This window comes from Oncorhynchus mykiss, chromosome 13, assembly GCF_057628025.1.
Source record: "Oncorhynchus mykiss isolate SJ-2025 chromosome 13, ASM5762802v1, whole genome shotgun sequence".
Lineage (NCBI taxonomy): Eukaryota > Metazoa > Chordata > Actinopteri > Salmoniformes > Salmonidae > Oncorhynchus > Oncorhynchus mykiss.
In genome coordinates this window covers 63,965,169-63,987,665 of record NC_143034.1, presented here as the reverse complement: position 1 = coordinate 63,987,665, position 22,497 = coordinate 63,965,169, and the positions used below count along the sequence as shown (strand labels likewise).

Below are 22,497 nucleotides of genomic sequence, written 5' to 3'. Positions count from 1 at the left end.
ATTCTTAGGGTAAAACGGTGATGTTTGCTTGACATTCTGTATTAACATTTCACCACATATCTATAACAAAATAGCTGCTAAACATTTAGTTTAATATATAAGCAATATATTTTGACATTGCTAATATTACTTAGTCCATATTAAATGGTTGAACCTAGCTGCTTAACTGACAGAGCATACCGTATGAAGGTATGTGCCTCTTGTTCTCACCATGCCATACAAAGGAAGAAAACACTGAAAACATGAATGTAAATATTGAAAGTGTATGCTTATTTCTACAGCTAAAACGGTTCCTCAGTATCGTGTCAGTATGTATATCAATGACTGCTGGTGCATGGTGAATAACGTACTTGAAAGTTACACTAACATTTTAATATGCAAAATATGTATCATAGATTTATTATAAATAAGGCAGAAATGATATTCATTTAAACTAAAATATTTCTTTAGAATTCCATCAGAAAACATTTCAAGAGTCCAAATCCTTTTCAGTGCATACAAGAGAAATAACAGAATTTGCTGCTGTATTCATAATTAGTGCACACTTAAATGTAGTAATAATTATCCCAACCATACCAGTGGTCTGGTATGAATTAGCTTGTGCGTATACAATCTATAGCCTGAATGTATACAGGCTTTATATTGGTATAAATAAATGACAGATCTAGAAGAAAAATTAACGCACACCTATTTAGGCAAGGTGCTGGCTAGGTGCTGGCTAGCGGAGTAGAAAACTTGAAAAGAGAGCCGCACACTCTAGGAGCTCAGATGCAAAAATTGAATTGCCAACGTTTCAACAACCAAGCTGTTTTCATCAAATTTTTGCATCTGAGCTCCTAGAGTCTCTTTTATTTTCAAATAAATAAATGACAGGCCACCACAGTAATTAAGCACTTGGCGATAATGCTCTATTTGATCTGACAGACAGTCCTTTAAGCACAGACAGAAGGATAGAGGGATGGATAGACAGAGAAAAGAAATGAGGGGTTCTTAAAAGCAGAGAGAGAGGAGAGAGACAAAGAGACGGTAGAGGAGAGAGACAAAGAGACGGTAGAGGAGAGAGACAAAGAGACGGTAGAGGAGAGAGACAGAGACGGTAGAGGAGAGAGACAAAGAGACGGTAGAGGAGAGAGACAAAGAGACGGTAGAGGAGAGAGACAAAGAGACGGTAGAGGAGAGAGACAAAGAGACGGTAGAGGAGAGAGACAGAGACGGTAGAGGAGAGAGACAAAGAGACGGTAGAGGAGAGAGACAAAGAGACGGTAGAGGAGAGAGACAAAGAGACGGTAGAGGAGAGAGACAAAGAGACGGTAGAGGAGAGAGACAAAGAGACGGTAGAGGAGAGAGACAGAGACGGTAGAGGAGAGAGACAAAGAGACGGTAGAGGAGAGAGACAAAGAGACGGTAGAGGAGAGAGACAGAGACGGTAGAGGAGAGAGACAAAGAGACGGTAGAGGAGAGAGACAAAGAGACGGTAGAGGAGAGAGACAAAGAGACGGTAGAGGAGAGAGACAAAGAGACGGTAGAGGAGAGAGACAAAGAGACGGTAGAGGAGAGAGACAAAGAGACGGTAGAGGAGAGAGACAGAGACGGTAGAGGAGAGAGACAAAGAGACGGTAGAGGAGAGAGACAAAGAGACGGTAGAGGAGAGAGACAAAGAGACGGTGAAGGAAAGTGCTAAATTCAGTCATCCAGTACATATGGAGCATAAACATTAACCCAAGGTCAAGTTGTGTGATTTCACTCAAATGGTTCAAATAATCCTAGAATAGGGATGCATCTCAATAGACAAAATGTATGTGCATCATGCCTTTTTCTTTATTTCTACTGATATTAAAGAACTAAGACAGGTGACAGAAAATACCCAACAAGAACCGGCCATGTTGCTTCCACCTAACCTGTGTTAAACTCAATGGAGATGAAACAGAGAGGGCTACTTTAGACACTTGAGATGCACCCTGACACTTGAGGACAGACCATTCACTTACAGAAACCCTTCAACATCCTTTCACCCTCTTCTTCACCATTTGACAAGGAGTCCGTTGGTGGCCTTGTCCACTGCATGGTACTGTGTGTGCAGCAGCTCCCTGGCTCTCTCCTCTCCTACACTCTGTAGCCAGGACTGGTAAAGCTCTGCCACGTGCTGGTCCTCCTCTGGCACTAGAGGGCGCTCCTCCTTGTACAGATCCTCCACCTGCTGCAGCAACTCCTTGTTGTTCTGCTCTGGTAAGGGCTTCACCTGGCCTCCCCCATTCAGACAACCTGTATACACACACAGTGAGGAAACACAACACACAACTGGTTTTACAAGTTCACTTTGACTTGAACCAAAAAAATGCCATTACAAACAGGAAACATTCCCCAGGGGAATTCACGCAGTGTGTTTTCTAACACTAGCTGCTGCCTGTGGTAGCTTCTGTGCAGATGTAGAATAGAGACTTCAACCATAGCAGTAAAAAAATCAATGGACGAGACATAATTCAATTCCACCCACTTGAATGTGGGATGAAAAAAAACATGCATTTGTATATAGTATCTTGTGTTTATATTAAACGCAAATGTAAACCAACAAACAAAGCCTCCTCTTTCCTCACCTGACGGACAGGCCATGACCTCTACGAAGTGGTAGGGTGACTTTCCCCTCTTGAGTTTCTGCACCAGGTTCTGGATGTTGCGGAAACCGTAGGTTGTGGCGAAACGCAGCACGACCACACCGTCCCTTTCCAGGGTCACCTCCTGGAAGTCCTTGTTCCTAAAGGGGACAGGTTAATCAGGGTTGTGTTCATTAGGCACCAAATACAATAAATCAGACTGAAACAGGGAAGGACAACTTGGATTTGTCCAATCAGAAACGCTGTTTCTTAAACATGCTCTAATCTCAGGGTTATTCTTCTCAACAAATCTATACATCCATGGCTGATAGGAAGCAGAGACAGACTTCCCTGCACATCTCATGGAAATGAAGAGAGACTGAGTATTTTGCCTGCACTATTTCACAGTTGACACAATTAAGTGAAAGCTAACCAATTAGCAGAGGTGAGCTCCTAACAGGGCTTTAATACTGCAGGGCCAGACTGACTTACTTGAGTGTCTTGTAGGTGAGCTCCTTCACCTCCTCTCCAAACAGCTGTCTGGCAGCGTGTGTGAACACATGATGGAGGTATCCTCCTGAACCGCTCCCTGCATGGCCCAGCAACTCATCACCACACACACTGCTGAACCTGCAGGGACACAAGTGCATGCACACATCAGCAAGTGTAGAGTTCTTCTGACGCACGCTGCACACACACACACACACACACACACACACACACACACACACACACACACACACACACACACACACACACACACACACACACACACACACACACACCTTCTGGAGTTCTCCTGACACACACGTATGTATTAATTTATAGGTAAAAGATGAGGTTCAAACCCTTACATTGTATCTAATGGGGCTGGCTCCACATCGCTGAGCAACATTTTCTCTTCCTCTAGCATCTTCAGAACTTCTCCTGTCATGAAATAAACAGAAACAGACATCAGAAAATGTACATTTAAAAATGTGATTCAAAACAGAAAACACACACAGAGACTTTGAATATTATCTGCCATAGTGGTTTCATGTCCTCCCTACCTGAAGTGATGACACAGTCCACCTCTCTGGTGTCAGCCTCCTCCAGGTAGAAGTCAGGCCTGGAGGCCTCCAGTTTCTTATCATAGCAGGGCATCACAGTCACATGGTAGATCTGCTGTGGGTTCAGGCCCTGCAACAACAACAACACACACCTGTCAGTCATATCTCTTAGAAGATCTCATCCTACTATACAGACATGATGGAATCATCATCCAAAATGAACACAAATTCTTATCATCTATTAAACGTTACTCTCCATCTCTGATCTAGATCACCTGACTCCATTTAGTCTATTCCAAAACTAACATCTAGATATTTAACCCTGCAGTCTTCATCGCTGAATGTCAGACTCCTGCATCATCAGCTGGCGGAATTATTGGGGGGCTTCCGGTTCCGAACAATTATATTGCAGGTCAGAAGCTTTTTAAATCAAGAAAACACTTCTTTTTTTTTACAAACCCAGGAGCTGGTCGTTTTGCATTATGTGAATTCCATTCTGTGAGCGGTGAGGCAGACATAGAAGGCTACCAGCAGGGAACTGTCCATTATTTGTGTCGAGCTGAAACATTTTTATTTGTCCATATGTAGAGCTTATGTTCCCTTCCCCCACGTAAGAATACATTGCCAAGTTGACTTCCCCTGGCTAGCCTCTCTCCATGCGAAAATGGCTAAAGTAACAGGACAAAGAAAGAAAAGTTCTGATGGAGGAATACACAATCGTGGAAACAGGTGCTGCGCGAGTCATTATGGACACGGTCAACAACTCGCTAGATGGATGCACAGCCTGCAAAAAGAGCAAGCAGGTATGTGTTTATGTTTATGATAATTCAGGTCATTATTAGTGGATGATTGTGTTAATTCAGGCTGTCGTACATGTAGACCGTACGCAGGACATATAACATTTAAACCAGTGCTGCTGGTAAAAGTGCAGCCTAGTAAATAAGTTATTCTGGGAATAAGTACTTTAGTGACTTGTCAATATTTTTTAAACCTCCCGCTTTGGGCTGGATGTGTCAATGTGTAGTTTATATACGGCTAATCTATGAGCAGAATTACTGTCTTACCTCAATTAACCACAAAATCCCTAGTTTAAAAGCGACTGTTTTCTGTAAGATGTGGTGTGCCATTTTCCCTAACTTCCCCCACATGGGCCAGCCCCCTAGCAATTCAAGTTCCAGCCCATCGCTATTTGAGAGACAACTAGCAAGAATCACACACAGCAGAGCAAGAGAGAGAGCAATGACATGGAGCACATATCTGCAAATATGTGATGTAGTACACCATTATCGGGGACCACTTTTAGCTCGTGGATGCTACTTTCAGAACTACTGGCTACAAAGTATACAAAAGTACCAGGGAATCCCTTTAAGTTTCAATTCAATTATTTGATTATCTAAACAATATTGAATGTAAAGGTCTTGTTTCGTTATGTCGGCTACAGGCTCTAATGAGGTAAGAAGGTTAATTGGAAGGCTCCTTTTTACAAAGCAATTTGAGTTATCAATGTGACGCATTGCATAGGCATAGTGAAGAAAAAATATATATGGTTCTTAATTCATGTTGAATAGACATGCAGACAAATTCATTCATGCAGGGAAGAAGAATATTAGCCTACTACACAGGAGTCACAAACACTAAATAAATAGATGTTATTTGGCAGGGTTGAAGGATCAACTCGCAGAACAATTTTATGCGGCTCGGTCGGATTGCACAGAAAGATCTCTCTTGATGTCGGGTAGGCTCAGAATTTATGTGGCTGGAGCGGGGTGGGTGCAGCTCCAAAAAAACAGACCTATGCAGGACTCTAGTGTCAATGAGCCCCGACCAACCTGCTGGCCAGCGAAGAAGCCCTTCACCAGAGAGCCCATCATCTGCTGTGGGGAGCGGGTGGAGCTGACGTAGGGCAGGATGAACTCTCCATGGGTTTTCTCTGCATAGCAGATCCAACCTGAAGACAACACAAGCCTGTATTATTACAGGGCCTGAAGACAACACAAGCCTGTATTATTACAGGGCCTGAAGACAACACAAGCCTGTATTATTACAGGGCCTGAAGACAACACAAGCCTGTATTATTACAGGGCCTGAAGACAACACAAGCCTGTATTATTACAGGGCCTGAAAACAACACAAGCCTGTATTATTACAGGGCCTGAAGACAACACAAGCCTGTATTATTACAGGGCCTGAAGACAACACAAGCCTGTATTATTACAGGGCCTGAAGACAACACAAGCCTGTATTATTACAGGGCCTGAAGACAACACAAGCCTGTATTATTACAGGGCCTGAAGACAACACAAGCCTGTATTATTACAGGGCCTGAAGACAACACAAGCCTGTATTATTACAGGGCCTGAAGACAACACAAGCCTGTATTATTACAGGACCTGAAGACAACACAAGCCTGTATTATTACAGGGCCTGAAGACAGCACAAGCCTGTATTGTTACAGGACCTGAAGACAACACAAGCCTGTATTGTTACAGGGCCTGAAGACAACACAAGCCTGTATTATTACAGGGCCTGAAGACAACACAAGCCTGTATTATTACAGGACCTGAAGACAACACAAGCCTGTATTATTACAGGGCCTGAAGACAACACAAGCCTGTATTATTACAGGACCTGAAGACAACACAAGCCTGTATTATTACAGGGCCTGAAGACAACACAAGCCTGTATTATTACAGGACCTGAAGACAACACAAGCCTGTATTATTACAGGGCCTGAAGACAACACAAGCCTGTATTATTACAGGGCCTGAAGACAACACAAGCCTGTATTATTACAGGACCTGAAGACAAGCCTGTATTATTACAGGACCTGAAGACAACACAAGCCTGTATTATTACAGGGCCTGAAGACAACACAAGCCTGTATTATTACAGGGCCTGAAGACAACACAAGCCTGTATTATTACAGGACCTGAAGACAACACAAGCCTGTATTATTACAGGACCTGAAGACAACACAAGCCCGTATTATTGCAGGGCCTGAAGACAACACAAGCCTGTATTATTAATGGACCTGAAGACAACACAAGCCTGTATTATTAATGAACCTGAAGACAAGCCTGTATTATTACAGGGCCTGAAGACAACACAAGCCTGTATTATTAATGAACCTGAAGACAAGCCTGTATTATTACAGGGCCTGAAGACAACACAAGCCTGTATTATTACAGGACCTGAAGACAACACAAGCCTGTATTATTACAGGACCTGAAGACAACACAAGCCTGTATTATTAATGAACCTGAAGACAAGCCTGTATTATTACAGGGCCTGAAGACAACACAAGCCTGTATTATTACAGGACCTGAAGACAACACAAGCCTGTATTATTACAGGACCTGAAGACAACACAAGCCTGTATTATTACAGGACCTGAAGACAACACAAGCCTGTATTATTACAGGACCTGAAGACAACACAAGCCTGTATTATTAATGAACCTGAAGACAAGCCTGTATTATTACAGGGCCTGAAGACAACACAAGCCTGTATTATTACAGGACCTGAAGACAACACAAGCCTGTATTATTACAGGACCTGAAGACAACACAAGCCTGTATTATTACAGGACCTGAAGACAAGCCTGTATTATTACAGGCCCTGAAGACAACACAAGCCTGTATTGTTACAGGACCTGAAGACAACACAAGCCTGTATTATTACAGGGCCTGAAGACAACACAAGCCTGTATTATTACAGGGCCTGAAGACAACACAAGCCTGTATTATTACAGGGCCTGAAGACAACACAAGCCTGTATTATTACAGGGCCTGAAGACAACACAAGCCTGTATTATTACAGGACCTGAAGACAACACAAGCCTGTATTATTACAGGACCTGAAGACAACACAAGCCTGTATTATTACAGGACCTGAAGACAAGCCTGTATTATTACAGGCCCTGAAGACAACACAAGCCTGTATTGTTACAGGACCTGAAGACAACACAAGCCTGTATTATTACAGGACCTGAAGACAACACAAGCCTGTATTATTAATGGACCTGAAGACAACACAAGCCTGTATTATTAATGAACCTGAAGACAACACAAGCCTGTATTATTACAGGACCTGAAGACAACACAAGCCTGTATTATTACAGGGCCTGAAGACAACACAAGCCTGTATTATTACAGGGCCTGAAGACAACACAATCCTGTATTATTACAGGGCCTGAAGACAACACAAGCCTGTATTATTACAGGACCTGAAGACAACACAAGCCTGTATTATTACAGGACCTGAAGACAACACAAGCCTGTATTATTACAGGACCTGAAGACAAGCCTGTATTATTACAGGCCCTGAAGACAACACAAGCCTGTATTGTTACAGGACCTGAAGACAACACAAGCCTGTATTATTACAGGACCTGAAGACAACACAAGCCTGTATTATTAATGGACCTGAAGACAACACAAGCCTGTATTATTAATAAACCTGAAGACAACACAAGCCTGTATTATTACAGGACCTGAAGACAACACAAGCCTGTATTATTACAGGGCCTGAAGACAACACAAGCCTGTATTATTACAGGACCTGAAGACAACACAAGCCTGTGTTATTACAGGACCTGAAGACAACACAAGCCTGTATTATTAATGAACCTGAAGACAACACAAGCCTGTATTATTACAGGACCTGAAGACAACACAAGCCTGTATTATTACAGGGCCTGAAGACAACACAAGCCTGTATTATTAATGAACCTGAAGACAACACAAGCCTGTATTATTACAGGACCTGAAGACAACACAAGCCTGTATTATTAATGGACCTGAAGACAACACAAGCCTGTATTATTACAGGGCCTAAAGACAACACAAGCCTGTATTATTACAGGACCTGAAGACAACACAAGCCTGTATTATTACAGGGCCTGAAGACAACACAAGCCTGTATTATTACAGGACCTGAAGACAACACAAGCCTGTGTTATTACAGGACCTGAAGACAACACAAGCCTGTATTATTAATGAACCTGAAGACAACACAAGCCTGTATTATTACAGGACCTGAAGACAACACAAGCCTGTATTATTACAGGGCCTGAAGACAACACAAGCCTGTATTATTACAGGGCCTGAAGACAACACAAGCCTGTATTATTACAGGACCTGAAGACAACACAAGCCTGTATTATTACAGGACCTGAAGACAACACAAGCCTGTATTATTAATGAACCTGAAGACAACACAAGCCTGTATTATTACAGGACCTGAAGACAACACAAGCCTGTATTATTACAGGGCCTGAAGACAACACAAGCCTGTATTATTACAGGGCCTGAAGACAACACAAGCCTGTATTATTACAGGGCCTGAAGACAACACAAGCCTGTATTATTACAGGGCCTGAAGACAACACAAGCCTGTGTTATTACAGGACCTGAAGACAACACAAGCCTGTATTATTACAGGACCTGAAGACAACACAAGCCTGTATTATTACAGGGCCTGAAGACAACACAAGCCTGTATTATTACAGGACCTGAAGACAACACAAGCCTGTATTATTACAGGGCCTGAAGACAGCACAAGCCTGTATTATTACAGGACCTGAAGACAACACAAGCCTGTATTGTTACAGGGCCTGAAGACAACACAAGCCTGTATTATTACAGGGCCTGAAGACAACACAAGCCTGTATTATTACAGGGCCTGAAGACAACACAAGCCTGTATTATTACAGGACCTGAAGACAACACAAGCCTGTATTATTACAGGGCCTGAAGACAACACAAGCCTGTATTATTACAGGACCTGAAGACAACACAAGCCTGTATTATTACAGGGCCTGAAGACAACACAAGCCTGTATTATTACAGGGCCTGAAGACAACACAAGCCTGTATTATTACAGGGCCTGAAGACAACACAAGCCTGTATTATTACAGGACCTGAAGACAAGCCTGTATTATTACAGGACCTGAAGACAACACAAGCCTGTATTATTACAGGGCCTGAAGACAACACAAGCCTGTATTATTACAGGGCCTGAAGACAACACAAGCCTGTATTATTACAGGACCTGAAGACAACACAAGCCTGTATTATTACAGGACCTGAAGACAACACAAGCCCGTATCATTACAGGGCCTGAAGACAACACAAGCCTGTATTATTAATGGACCTGAAGACAACACAAGCCTGTATTATTAATGAACCTGAAGACAAGCCTGTATTATTACAGGACCTGAAGACAACACAAGCCTGTATTATTAATGAACCTGAAGACAAGCCTGTATTATTACAGGGCCTGAAGACAACACAAGCCTGTATTATTACAGGACCTGAAGACAACACAAGCCTGTATTATTACAGGACCTGAAGACAACACAAGCCTGTATTATTACAGGACCTGAAGACAAGCCTGTATTATTACAGGCCCTGAAGACAACACAAGCCTGTATTGTTACAGGACCTGAAGACAACACAAGCCTGTATTATTACAGGGCCTGAAGACAACACAAGCCTGTATTATTACAGGGCCTGAAGACAACACAAGCCTGTATTATTACAGGGCCTGAAGACAACACAAGCCTGTATTATTACAGGACCTGAAGACAACACAAGCCTGTATTATTACAGGACCTGAAGACAACACAAGCCTGTATTATTACAGGACCTGAAGACAAGCCTGTATTATTACAGGCCCTGAAGACAACACAAGCCTGTATTGTTACAGGACCTGAAGACAACACAAGCCTGTATTATTACAGGACCTGAAGACAACAAAAGCCTGTATTATTAATGGACCTGAAGACAACACAAGCCTGTATTATTAATGAACCTGAAGACAACACAAGCCTGTATTATTACAGGACCTGAAGACAACACAAGCCTGTATTATTACAGGGCCTGAAGACAACACAAGCCTGTATTATTACAGGGCCTGAAGACAACACAAGCCTGTATTATTACAGGGCCTGAAGACAACACAAGCCTGTATTATTACAGGACCTGAAGACAACACAAGCCTGTATTATTACAGGACCTGAAGACAACACAAGCCTGTATTATTACAGGACCTGAAGACAAGCCTGTATTATTACAGGCCCTGAAGACAACACAAGCCTGTATTGTTACAGGACCTGAAGACAACACAAGCCTGTATTATTACAGGACCTGAAGACAACACAAGCCTGTATTATTAATGGACCTGAAGACAACACAAGCCTGTATTATTAATGAACCTGAAGACAACACAAGCCTGTATTATTACAGGACCTGAAGACAACACAAGCCTGTATTATTACAGGGCCTGAAGACAACACAAGCCTGTATTATTACAGGACCTGAAGACAACACAAGCCTGTGTTATTACAGGACCTGAAGACAACACAAGCCTGTATTATTAATGAACCTGAAGACAACACAAGCCTGTATTATTACAGGACCTGAAGACAACACAAGCCTGTATTATTACAGGGCCTGAAGACAACACAAGCCTGTATTATTAATGAACCTGAAGACAACACAAGCCTGTATTATTACAGGACCTGAAGACAACACAAGCCTGTATTATTAATGGACCTGAAGACAACACAAGCCTGTATTATTACAGGGCCTAAAGACAACACAAGCCTGTATTATTACAGGACCTGAAGACAACACAAGCCTGTATTATTAATGGACCTGAAGACAACACAAGCCTGTATTATTAATGAACCTGAAGACAACACAAGCCTGTATTATTACAGGACCTGAAGACAACACAAGCCTGTATTATTACAGGGCCTGAAGACAACACAAGCCTGTATTATTACAGGACCTGAAGACAACACAAGCCTGTGTTATTACAGGACCTGAAGACAACACAAGCCTGTATTATTAATGAACCTGAAGACAACACAAGCCTGTATTATTACAGGACCTGAAGACAACACAAGCCTGTATTATTACAGGGCCTGAAGACAACACAAGCCTGTATTATTACAGGGCCTGAAGACAACACAAGCCTGTATTATTACAGGACCTGAAGACAACACAAGCCTGTATTATTACAGGACCTGAAGACAACACAAGCCTGTATTATTAATGAACCTGAAGACAACACAAGCCTGTATTATTAATGAACCTGAAGACAACACAAGCCTGTATTATTACAGGACCTGAAGACAACACAAGCCTGTATTATTACAGGGCCTGAAGACAACACAAGCCTGTATTATTACAGGACCTGAAGACAACACAAGCCTGTATTATTACAGGGCCTGAAGACAACACAAGCCTGTATTATTACAGGACCTGAAGACAACACAAGCCTGTATTATTACAGGGCCTGAAGACAACACAAGCCTGTATTATTACAGGACCTGAAGACAAGCCTGTATTATTACAGGCCCTGAAGACAACACAAGCCTGTATTGTTACAGGACCTGAAGACAACACAAGCCTGTATTGTTACAGGGCCTGAAGACAACACAAGCCTGTATTATTACAGGGCCTGAAGACAACACAAGCCTGTATTATTACAGGGCCTGAAGACAACACAAGCCTGTATTATTACAGGACCTGAAGACAACACAAGCCTGTATTATTACAGGACCTGAAGACAACACAAGCCTGTATTATTACAGGACCTGAAGACAACACAAGCCTGTATTATTACAGGACCTGAAGACAAGCCTGTATTATTACAGGCCCTGAAGACAACACAAGCCTGTATTGTTACAGGACCTGAAGACAACACAAGCCTGTATTATTACAGGACCTGAAGACAACACAAGCCTGTATTATTACAGGACCTGAAGACAACACAAGCCTGTATTATTAATGGACCTGAAGACAACACAAGCCTGTATTATTAATGAACCTGAAGACAACACAAGCCTGTATTATTACAGGACCTGAAGACAACACAAGCCTGTATTATTACAGGGCCTGAAGACAACACAAGCCTGTATTATTACAGGGCCTGAAGACAACACAAGCCTGTATTATTACAGGGCCTGAAGACAACACAAGCCTGTATTATTACAGGACCTGAAGACAACACAAGCCTGTATTATTACAGGACCTGAAGACAACACAAGCCTGTATTATTACAGGACCTGAAGACAAGCCTGTATTATTACAGGCCCTGAAGACAACACAAGCCTGTATTGTTACAGGACCTGAAGACAACACAAGCCTGTATTATTACAGGACCTGAAGACAACACAAGCCTGTATTATTAATGGACCTGAAGACAACACAAGCCTGTATTATTAATGAACCTGAAGACAACACAAGCCTGTATTATTACAGGACCTGAAGACAACACAAGCCTGTATTATTACAGGGCCTGAAGACAACACAAGCCTGTATTATTACAGGACCTGAAGACAACACAAGCCTGTGTTATTACAGGACCTGAAGACAACACAAGCCTGTATTATTAATGAACCTGAAGACAACACAAGCCTGTATTATTACAGGACCTGAAGACAACACAAGCCTGTATTATTACAGGGCCTGAAGACAACACAAGCCTGTATTATTAATGAACCTGAAGACAACACAAGCCTGTATTATTACAGGACCTGAAGACAACACAAGCCTGTATTATTAATGGACCTGAAGACAACACAAGCCTGTATTATTACAGGGCCTAAAGACAACACAAGCCTGTATTATTACAGGACCTGAAGACAACACAAGCCTGTATTATTAATGGACCTGAAGACAACACAAGCCTGTATTATTAATGAACCTGAAGACAACACAAGCCTGTATTATTACAGGGCCTGAAGACAACACAAGCCTGTATTATTACAGGGCCTGAAGACAACACAAGCCTGTATTATTACAGGACCTGAAGACAACACAAGCCTGTGTTATTACAGGACCTGAAGACAACACAAGCCTGTATTATTAATGAACCTGAAGACAACACAAGCCTGTATTATTACAGGACCTGAAGACAACACAAGCCTGTATTATTACAGGGCCTGAAGACAACACAAGCCTGTATTATTACAGGGACTGAAGACAACACAAGCCTGTATTATTACAGGACCTGAAGACAACACAAGCCTGTATTATTACAGGACCTGAAGACAACACAAGCCTGTATTATTAATGAACCTGAAGACAACACAAGCCTGTATTATTAATGAACCTGAAGACAACACAAGCCTGTATTATTACAGGACCTGAAGACAACACAAGCCTGTATTATTACAGGGCCTGAAGACAACACAAGCCTGTATTATTACAGGACCTGAAGACAACACAAGCCTGTATTATTACAGGGCCTGAAGACAACACAAGCCTGTATTATTACAGGACCTGAAGACAACACAAGCCTGTATTATTACAGGGCCTGAAGACAACACAAGCCTGTATTATTACAGGACCTGAAGACAACACAAGCCTGTATTATTACAGGGCCTGAAGACAACACAAGCCTGTATTATTACAGGACCTGAAGACAACACAAGCCTGTATTATTAATGGACCTGAAGACAACACAAGCCTGTATTATTAATGAACCTGAAGACAACACAAGCCTGTATTATTACAGGACCTGAAGACAACACAAGCCTGTATTATTACAGGGCCTGAAGACAACACAAGCCTGTATTATTACAGGGCCTGAAGACAACACAAGCCTGTATTATTACAGGGCCTGAAGACAACACAAGCCTGTATTATTACAGGACCTGAAGACAACACAAGCCTGTATTATTACAGGACCTGAAGACAACACAAGCCTGTATTATTACAGGACCTGAAGACAAGCCTGTATTATTACAGGCCCTGAAGACAACACAAGCCTGTATTGTTACAGGACCTGAAGACAACACAAGCCTGTATTATTACAGGACCTGAAGACAACACAAGCCTGTATTATTAATGGACCTGAAGACAACACAAGCCTGTATTATTAATGAACCTGAAGACAACACAAGCCTGTATTATTACAGGACCTGAAGACAACACAAGCCTGTATTATTACAGGGCCTGAAGACAACACAAGCCTGTATTATTACAGGACCTGAAGACAACACAAGCCTGTGTTATTACAGGACCTGAAGACAACACAAGCCTGTATTATTAATGAACCTGAAGACAACACAAGCCTGTATTATTACAGGACCTGAAGACAACACAAGCCTGTATTATTACAGGGCCTGAAGACAACACAAGCCTGTATTATTAATGAACCTGAAGACAACACAAGCCTGTATTATTACAGGACCTGAAGACAACACAAGCCTGTATTATTAATGGACCTGAAGACAACACAAGCCTGTATTATTACAGGGCCTAAAGACAACACAAGCCTGTATTATTACAGGACCTGAAGACAACACAAGCCTGTATTATTAATGGACCTGAAGACAACACAAGCCTGTATTATTAATGAACCTGAAGACAACACAAGCCTGTATTATTACAGGACCTGAAGACAACACAAGCCTGTATTATTACAGGGCCTGAAGACAACACAAGCCTGTATTATTACAGGACCTGAAGACAACACAAGCCTGTGTTATTACAGGACCTGAAGACAACACAAGCCTGTATTATTAATGAACCTGAAGACAACACAAGCCTGTATTATTACAGGACCTGAAGACAACACAAGCCTGTATTATTACAGGGCCTGAAGACAACACAAGCCTGTATTATTACAGGGCCTGAAGACAACACAAGCCTGTATTATTACAGGACCTGAAGACAACACAAGCCTGTATTATTACAGGACCTGAAGACAACACAAGCCTGTATTATTAATGAACCTGAAGACAACACAAGCCTGTATTATTAATGAACCTGAAGACAACACAAGCCTGTATTATTACAGGACCTGAAGACAACACAAGCCTGTATTATTACAGGGCCTGAAGACAACACAAGCCTGTATTATTACAGGACCTGAAGACAACACAAGCCTGTATTATTACAGGGCCTGAAGACAACACAAGCCTGTGTTATTACAGGACCTGAAGACAACACAAGCCTGTATTATTAATGGACCTGAAGACAACACAAGCCTGTATTATTACAGGGCCTAAAGACAACACAAGCCTGTATTATTACAGGACCTGAAGACAACACAAGCCTGTATTATTAATGGACCTGAAGACAACACAAGCCTGTATTATTACAGGGCCTGAAGACAACACAAGCCTGTGTTATTACAGGACCTGAAGACAACACAAGCCTGTATTATTAATGGACCTGAAGACAACACAAGCCTGTATTATTACAGGACCTGAAGACAACACAAGCCTGTATTATTACAGGACCTGAAGACAACACAAGCCTGTATTATTACAGGACCTGAAGACAAGCTTGTATTATTACAGGCCCTGAAGACAACACAAGCCTGTATTGTTACAGGACCTGAAGACAACACAAGCCTGTATTATTACAGGGCCTGAAGACAACACAAGCCTGTATTATTACAGGGCCTGAAGACAACACAAGCCTGTATTATTACAGGGCCTGAAGACAACACAAGCCTGTATTATTACAGGACCTGAAGACAACACAAGCCTGTATTATTACAGGACCTGAAGACAACACAAGCCTGTATTATTACAGGACCTGAAGACAAGCCTGTATTATTACAGGCCCTGAAGACAACACAAGCCTGTATTGTTACAGGACCTGAAGACAACACAAGCCTGTATTATTACAGGACCTGAAGACAACACAAGCCTGTATTATTAATGGACCTGAAGACAACACAAGCCTGTATTATTAATGAACCTGAAGACAACACAAGCCTGTATTATTACAGGACCTGAAGACAAGCCTGTATTATTACAGGCCCTGAAGACAACACAAGCCTGTATTGTTACAGGACCTGAAGACAACACAAGCCTGTATTATTACAGGACCTGAAGACAAAACAAGCCTGTATTATTAATGGACCTGAAGACAACACAAGCCTGTATTATTAATGAACCTGAAGACAACACAAGCCTGTATTATTACAGGACCTGAAGACAACACAAGCCTGTATTATTACAGGGCCTGAAGACAACACAAGCCTGTATTATTACAGGACCTGAAGACAACACAAGCCTGTGTTATTACAGGACCTGAAGACAACACAAGCCTGTATTATTAATGAACCTGAAGACAACACAAGCCTGTATTATTACAGGACCTGAAGACAACACAAGCCTGTATTATTACAGGGCCTGAAGACAACACAAGCCTGTATTATTAATGAACCTGAAGACAACACAAGCCTGTATTATTACAGGACCTGAAGACAACACAAGCCTGTATTATTAATGGACCTGAAGACAACACAAGCCTGTATTATTACAGGGCCTAAAGACAACACAAGCCTGTATTATTACAGGACCTGAAGACAACACAAGCCTGTATTATTAATGGACCTGAAGACAACACAAGCCTGTATTATTAATGAACCTGAAGACAACACAAGCCTGTATTATTACAGGACCTGAAGACAACACAAGCCTGTATTATTACAGGGCCTGAAGACAACACAAGCCTGTATTATTACAGGACCTGAAGACAACACAAGCCTGTGTTATTACAGGACCTGAAGACAACACAAGCCTGTATTATTAATGAACCTGAAGACAACACAAGCCTGTATTATTACAGGACCTGAAGACAACACAAGCCTGTATTATTACAGGGCCTGAAGACAACACAAGCCTGTATTATTACAGGGCCTGAAGACAACACAAGCCTGTATTATTACAGGACCTGAAGACAACACAAGCCTGTATTATTACAGGACCTGAAGACAACACAAGCCTGTATTATTAATGAACCTGAAGACAACACAAGCCTGTATTATTAATGAACCTGAAGACAACACAAGCCTGTATTATTACAGGACCTGAAGACAACACAAGCCTGTATTATTACAGGGCCTGAAGACAACACAAGCCTGTATTATTACAGGACCTGAAGACAACACAAGCCTGTATTATTACAGGGCCTGAAGACAACACAAGCCTGTATTATTACAGGACCTGAAGACAACACAAGCCTGTATTATTACAGGGCCTGAAGACAACACAAGCCTGTATTATTACAGGACCTGAAGACAACACAAGCCTGTATTATTACAGGGCCTGAAGACAACACAAGCCTGTATTATTACAGGACCTGAAGACAACACAAGCCTGTATTATTAATGGACCTGAAGACAACACAAGCCTGTATTATTAATGAACCTGAAGACAACACAAGCCTGTATTATTACAGGACCTGAAGACAACACAAGCCTGTATTATTACAGGGCCTGAAGACAACACAAGCCTGTATTATTACAGGGCCTGAAGACAACACAAGCCTGTATTATTACAGGGCCTGAAGACAACACAAGCCTGTATTATTACAGGACCTGAAGACAACACAAGCCTGTATTATTACAGGACCTGAAGACAACACAAGCCTGTATTATTACAGGACCTGAAGACAAGCCTGTATTATTACAGGCCCTGAAGACAACACAAGCCTGTATTGTTACAGGACCTGAAGACAACACAAGCCTGTATTATTACAGGACCTGAAGACAACACAAGCCTGTATTATTAATGGACCTGAAGACAACACAAGCCTGTATTATTAATGAACCTGAAGACAACACAAGCCTGTATTATTACAGGGCCTGAAGACAACACAAGCCTGTATTATTACAGGACCTGAAGACAACACAAGCCTGTGTTATTACAGGACCTGAAGACAACACAAGCCTGTATTATTAATGAACCTGAAGACAACACAAGCCTGTATTATTACAGGACCTGAAGACAACACAAGCCTGTATTATTACAGGGCCTGAAGACAACACAAGCCTGTATTATTAATGAACCTGAAGACAACACAAGCCTGTATTATTACAGGACCTGAAGACAACACAAGCCTGTATTATTAATGGACCTGAAGACAACACAAGCCTGTATTATTACAGGGCCTAAAGACAACACAAGCCTGTATTATTACAGGACCTGAAGACAACACAAGCCTGTATTATTAATGGACCTGAAGACAACACAAGCCTGTATTATTAATGAACCTGAAGACAACACAAGCCTGTATTATTACAGGACCTGAAGACAACACAAGCCTGTATTATTACAGGGCCTGAAGACAACACAAGCCTGTATTATTACAGGACCTGAAGACAACACAAGCCTGTGTTATTACAGGACCTGAAGACAACACAAGCCTGTATTATTAATGAACCTGAAGACAACACAAGCCTGTATTATTACAGGACCTGAAGACAACACAAGCCTGTATTATTACAGGGCCTGAAGACAACACAAGCCTGTATTATTACAGGGCCTGAAGACAACACAAGCCTGTATTATTACAGGGCCTGAAGACAACACAAGCCTGTATTATTACAGGACCTGAAGACAACACAAGCCTGTATTATTAATGAACCTGAAGACAACACAAGCCTGTATTATTAATGAACCTGAAGACAACACAAGCCTGTATTATTACAGGACCTGAAGACAACACAAGCCTGTATTATTACAGGGCCTGAAGACAACACAAGCCTGTATTATTACAGGACCTGAAGACAACACAAGCCTGTATTATTACAGGGCCTGAAGACAACACAAGCCTGTATTATTACAGGACCTGAAGACAACACAAGCCTGTATTATTACAGGGCCTGAAGACAACACAAGCCTGTATTATTACAGGACCTGAAGACAACACAAGCCTGTATTATTACAGGGCCTGAAGACAACACAAGCCTGTATTATTACAGGACCTGAAGACAACACAAGCCTGTATTATTACAGGGCCTGAAGACAACACAAGCCTGTATTATTAATGAACCTGAAGACAGCACAAGCCTGTATTATTACAGGGCCTGAAGACAACACAAGCCTGTATTATTACAGGGCCTGAAGACAACACAAGCCGGTATTATTACAGGACCTGAAGACAACACAAGCCTGTATTATTACAGGGCCTGAAGACAACACAAGCCTGTATTATTACAGGGCCTGAAGACAACACAAGCCTGTATTATTACAGGACCTGAAGACAACACAAGCCTGTATTATTACAGGGCCTGAAGACAACACAAGCCTGTATTATTACAGGGCCTGAAGACAACACAAGCCTGTATTATTAATGAACCTGAAGACAAAACAAGCCTGTATTATTACAGGGCCTGAAGACAACACAAGCCTGTATTATTACAGGGCCTGAAGACAACACAAGCCTGTATTATTACAGGACCTGAAGACAACACAAGCCTGTATTATTAATGAACCTGAAGACAACACAAGCCTGTATTATTACAGGACCCGAAGACAACACAAGCCTGTATTATTAATGAACCTGAAGACAACACAAGCCTGTATTATTAATGGACCTGAAGACAACACAAGCCTGTATTATTACAGGACCTGAAGACAACACAAGCCTGTATTATTACAGGGCCTGAAGACAACACAAGCCTGTATTATTAATGGACCTGAAGACAACACAAGCCTGTATTATTAATGAACCTGAAGACAACACAAGCCTGTATTATTAATTAACCTGAAGACAAGCCTGTATTATTACAGGACCTGAAGACAAGCCTGTATTATTACTGGACCTGGAAGAGACCAGGGCCTATATTTATAAAGTGTGTCAGAGTATGAGATGATCTGTCCCCCCTCTTATTCCCTCTTCTGGCCGTGACCCCACTCTCCTAGGGTGTCTCAGAGGGAGTTGGGATATGCAAAAAACACATTTCAAATTAAAACACACTTGTACATGTGTGAAACAGGACAAATAGAAGTACCCACCACTTCTAATCTGATGAACTTTGTGAAATTGGGCCCTGGTTTCTGAAGTTCTATTGGAAGGATTCTGACCTGGAGATAATCAGGGTCTAGTTAAGGTGTTGAGGTACAGCTGGTTACCTGGGCAGGCAGAGGCTAGCATGGGCAGGGCCTGCTTGTCTTGCTCCTTCCGATGGAACCGCTCCACAAACTCTCTCTGACTCTCCAACAGGCTGAAGGTCCTGCTGAAGCTGGTGTCAAACACGTGGTGAACCCCTGAAACACAACAGTCAGTATATTTTATCTAAATATAATGTATCTCACTAATGTGTCAGATAAACCGATGTCCTATATTACACAGATACACAAAGGTTTATCTTTTAACCTTCGCACTCACCCAGACCCTTGAAGAAGGCGGTGAGCCTCCTGCCTGCCTCACTGCTGCTCAGGCCGTAGCGTGCTGCCAGGGAGGCTCTGGACTGTGGGGACACAGACACCACCACCACCTTCTGCTCTGCTACACCTGCCTGCTGGGGAGATGAAGGGAGACTAGTTACACACAGAGGAGACAGATACAGACACCATCATCATCACTAAACACGCTGGGTTGAGTATGACTGGTGGGTCCTGTTTGTGGGTCTTCAGATGGATGCCAACACACACACACACACACACACACACACACACACACTACCGTGTTGCTGCGTAGCACCCTGTAAATCTCTTCATGACTCTGCTGTGTGATAAGGACACTCTCAGCTGAGGTGATGCAGCCACTGCAGGCCAGGCAGTCATTCAGAGTGATCTTAGCTTTCTCCAGCTTCTGCTTTCCACCATCCTGGAGACACAAAGAACAAGTTGGAGTAATATTGTACTGTAGGTTAACAGTGAGAAAGAAAAAGTTTGTCTCAAAAAGTAGCATCTGCTGCTTAAATTAATTTGAGAAAGTACTTGACAAAACAAATCCCATAAGGCAGCCATATTGCTTTTACCGATCCTGTGTCTTCAGAACAAGTTCAGGTGAAGGAGAGATGAGAAGAGCAACAAGAACGTTTTGAGATTCACCCTCAGTGAAGTAGGCTCATGCCAGTTGACATGTTAGTCAATGTAACATCATCACAGCTCCAGCTGTGGTCACTATGTGGGAAACATTGAAGCATACGCACCTGTTTAACCTGGAAATAGCTCCCATCATCTTCTATTTGAATTTTAGCCACAGATCGGCCTTGCTTCTTCTCCACCTTGACTGGTTTCACACATTCCTAAGAAAGGACAAGGGGAGCAAGTAGCAATCAGTTTAGGGGGGAAAGTACAATCCCAAACAATACTAGCTAGCTTAGTCACATCGTGCTTACAGTACAAGAACCAATTAAATTAAAGTAAAAGGAACTAATGGTGTGTCTGATGACAGATACAAGTGGACATCTTTGGCTAAGTTATTCAACCTAGGAAGTTAACTAGTTAACGTTAGCTAGTCAAATGAGTCACATGTCATTTCGATGACCTAGCGAGAGCGCAAAGCAACTAGGTAGTAGAGGAGGCTGGAAGGAAACAACATCTCTGAATCCATTCTAATGATCTCATTCCAGTCATAACAATGAGCCCGTCCTCCTAAAGCTCCCCCACCAGCATCCGCTACGAGTTAACTAGGTTAAAAAAAAGAACAAAAGCGGGTTCAATTGAAACCACCATTGCTTCAATCAATTTACACAGCAATGCCAATAACACAATATACGCATTTGGAGTTGGACAGATCATACTCTATTTGACAGCTAGCCAGTACTTTAGAGGTTAGCTAACTACAGTAGCTAGCTAGCTAACTAGCTACTGAGAGTGGCGACCAGTGAGTCATTAACATTAAAATAACCACATTATACCTATGCTAAAATTATATAAAACGTGTTTAATAACATGATTGTTGTATGGTTAAGTGTTATTTACCTGGGAAGGAGTGATAAAATCATCTAGATCTGTCAACTGCAAAACACCGCTAAATTGGGACACCATGTTTAGTGCTGCTGTAAAGCAGTTTGTGTTTACTTTGAATGTCGTAAAGATGTTTCGTCAGAGAATGTGCTTCTCTCATACCAACCAGATTTGATAC

At 42.1% G+C, this 22,497-nt stretch overlaps 1 protein-coding gene across 2 annotated transcripts; it reads right to left on the bottom strand.

Annotated features, from left to right (window-relative positions):
• Nucleotides 1-357: 357 nt before the first annotated feature.
• LOC118947904 (cytosolic Fe-S cluster assembly factor narfl) lies at nt 358-22,472 on the bottom strand. 2 transcript variants are annotated; one of them, XM_090197155.1, is made up of 11 exons: nt 22,335-22,472; nt 21,560-21,655; nt 21,088-21,231; nt 20,791-20,923; nt 20,535-20,669; nt 5,470-5,588; nt 3,641-3,770; nt 3,446-3,518; nt 3,084-3,221; nt 2,595-2,752; nt 358-2,262 (listed from the first exon to the last, which is right to left on the bottom strand). In XM_090197155.1, the coding sequence occupies exons 1-11, from the start codon at nt 22,398-22,400 to the stop codon at nt 2,021-2,023; spliced, it is 1,434 nt and encodes a 477-aa protein (XP_090053281.1). In that variant the 5' UTR covers nt 22,401-22,472; the 3' UTR covers nt 358-2,020. The 2 variants fall into 2 exon arrangements, with proteins under 2 accessions (XP_090053281.1, XP_090053282.1); XM_090197156.1 differs by having other exon boundaries at nt 20,791-20,920.
• Nucleotides 22,473-22,497: the final 25 nt, after the last annotated feature.

What these genes read in the sequence shown, in the direction of transcription:
- LOC118947904 (XM_090197155.1), bottom strand. Translation starts at nt 22,400, where the DNA reads ATGGTGTCCCAATTTAGCGGTGTTTTGCAGTTGACAGATCTAGATGAT. An exon ending in GGGTGCTACGCAGCAACACG is followed by an intron (nt 20,924 to 21,087) that starts GTAGTGTGTGTG and finishes TCATCTCCCCAG; the next exon opens with CAGGCAGGTGTAGCAGAGCA. An exon ending in CTCACCTACAAGACACTCAA is followed by an intron (nt 2,753 to 3,083) that starts GTAAGTCAGTCT and finishes TGTCCCCTTTAG; the next exon opens with GAACAAGGACTTCCAGGAGG.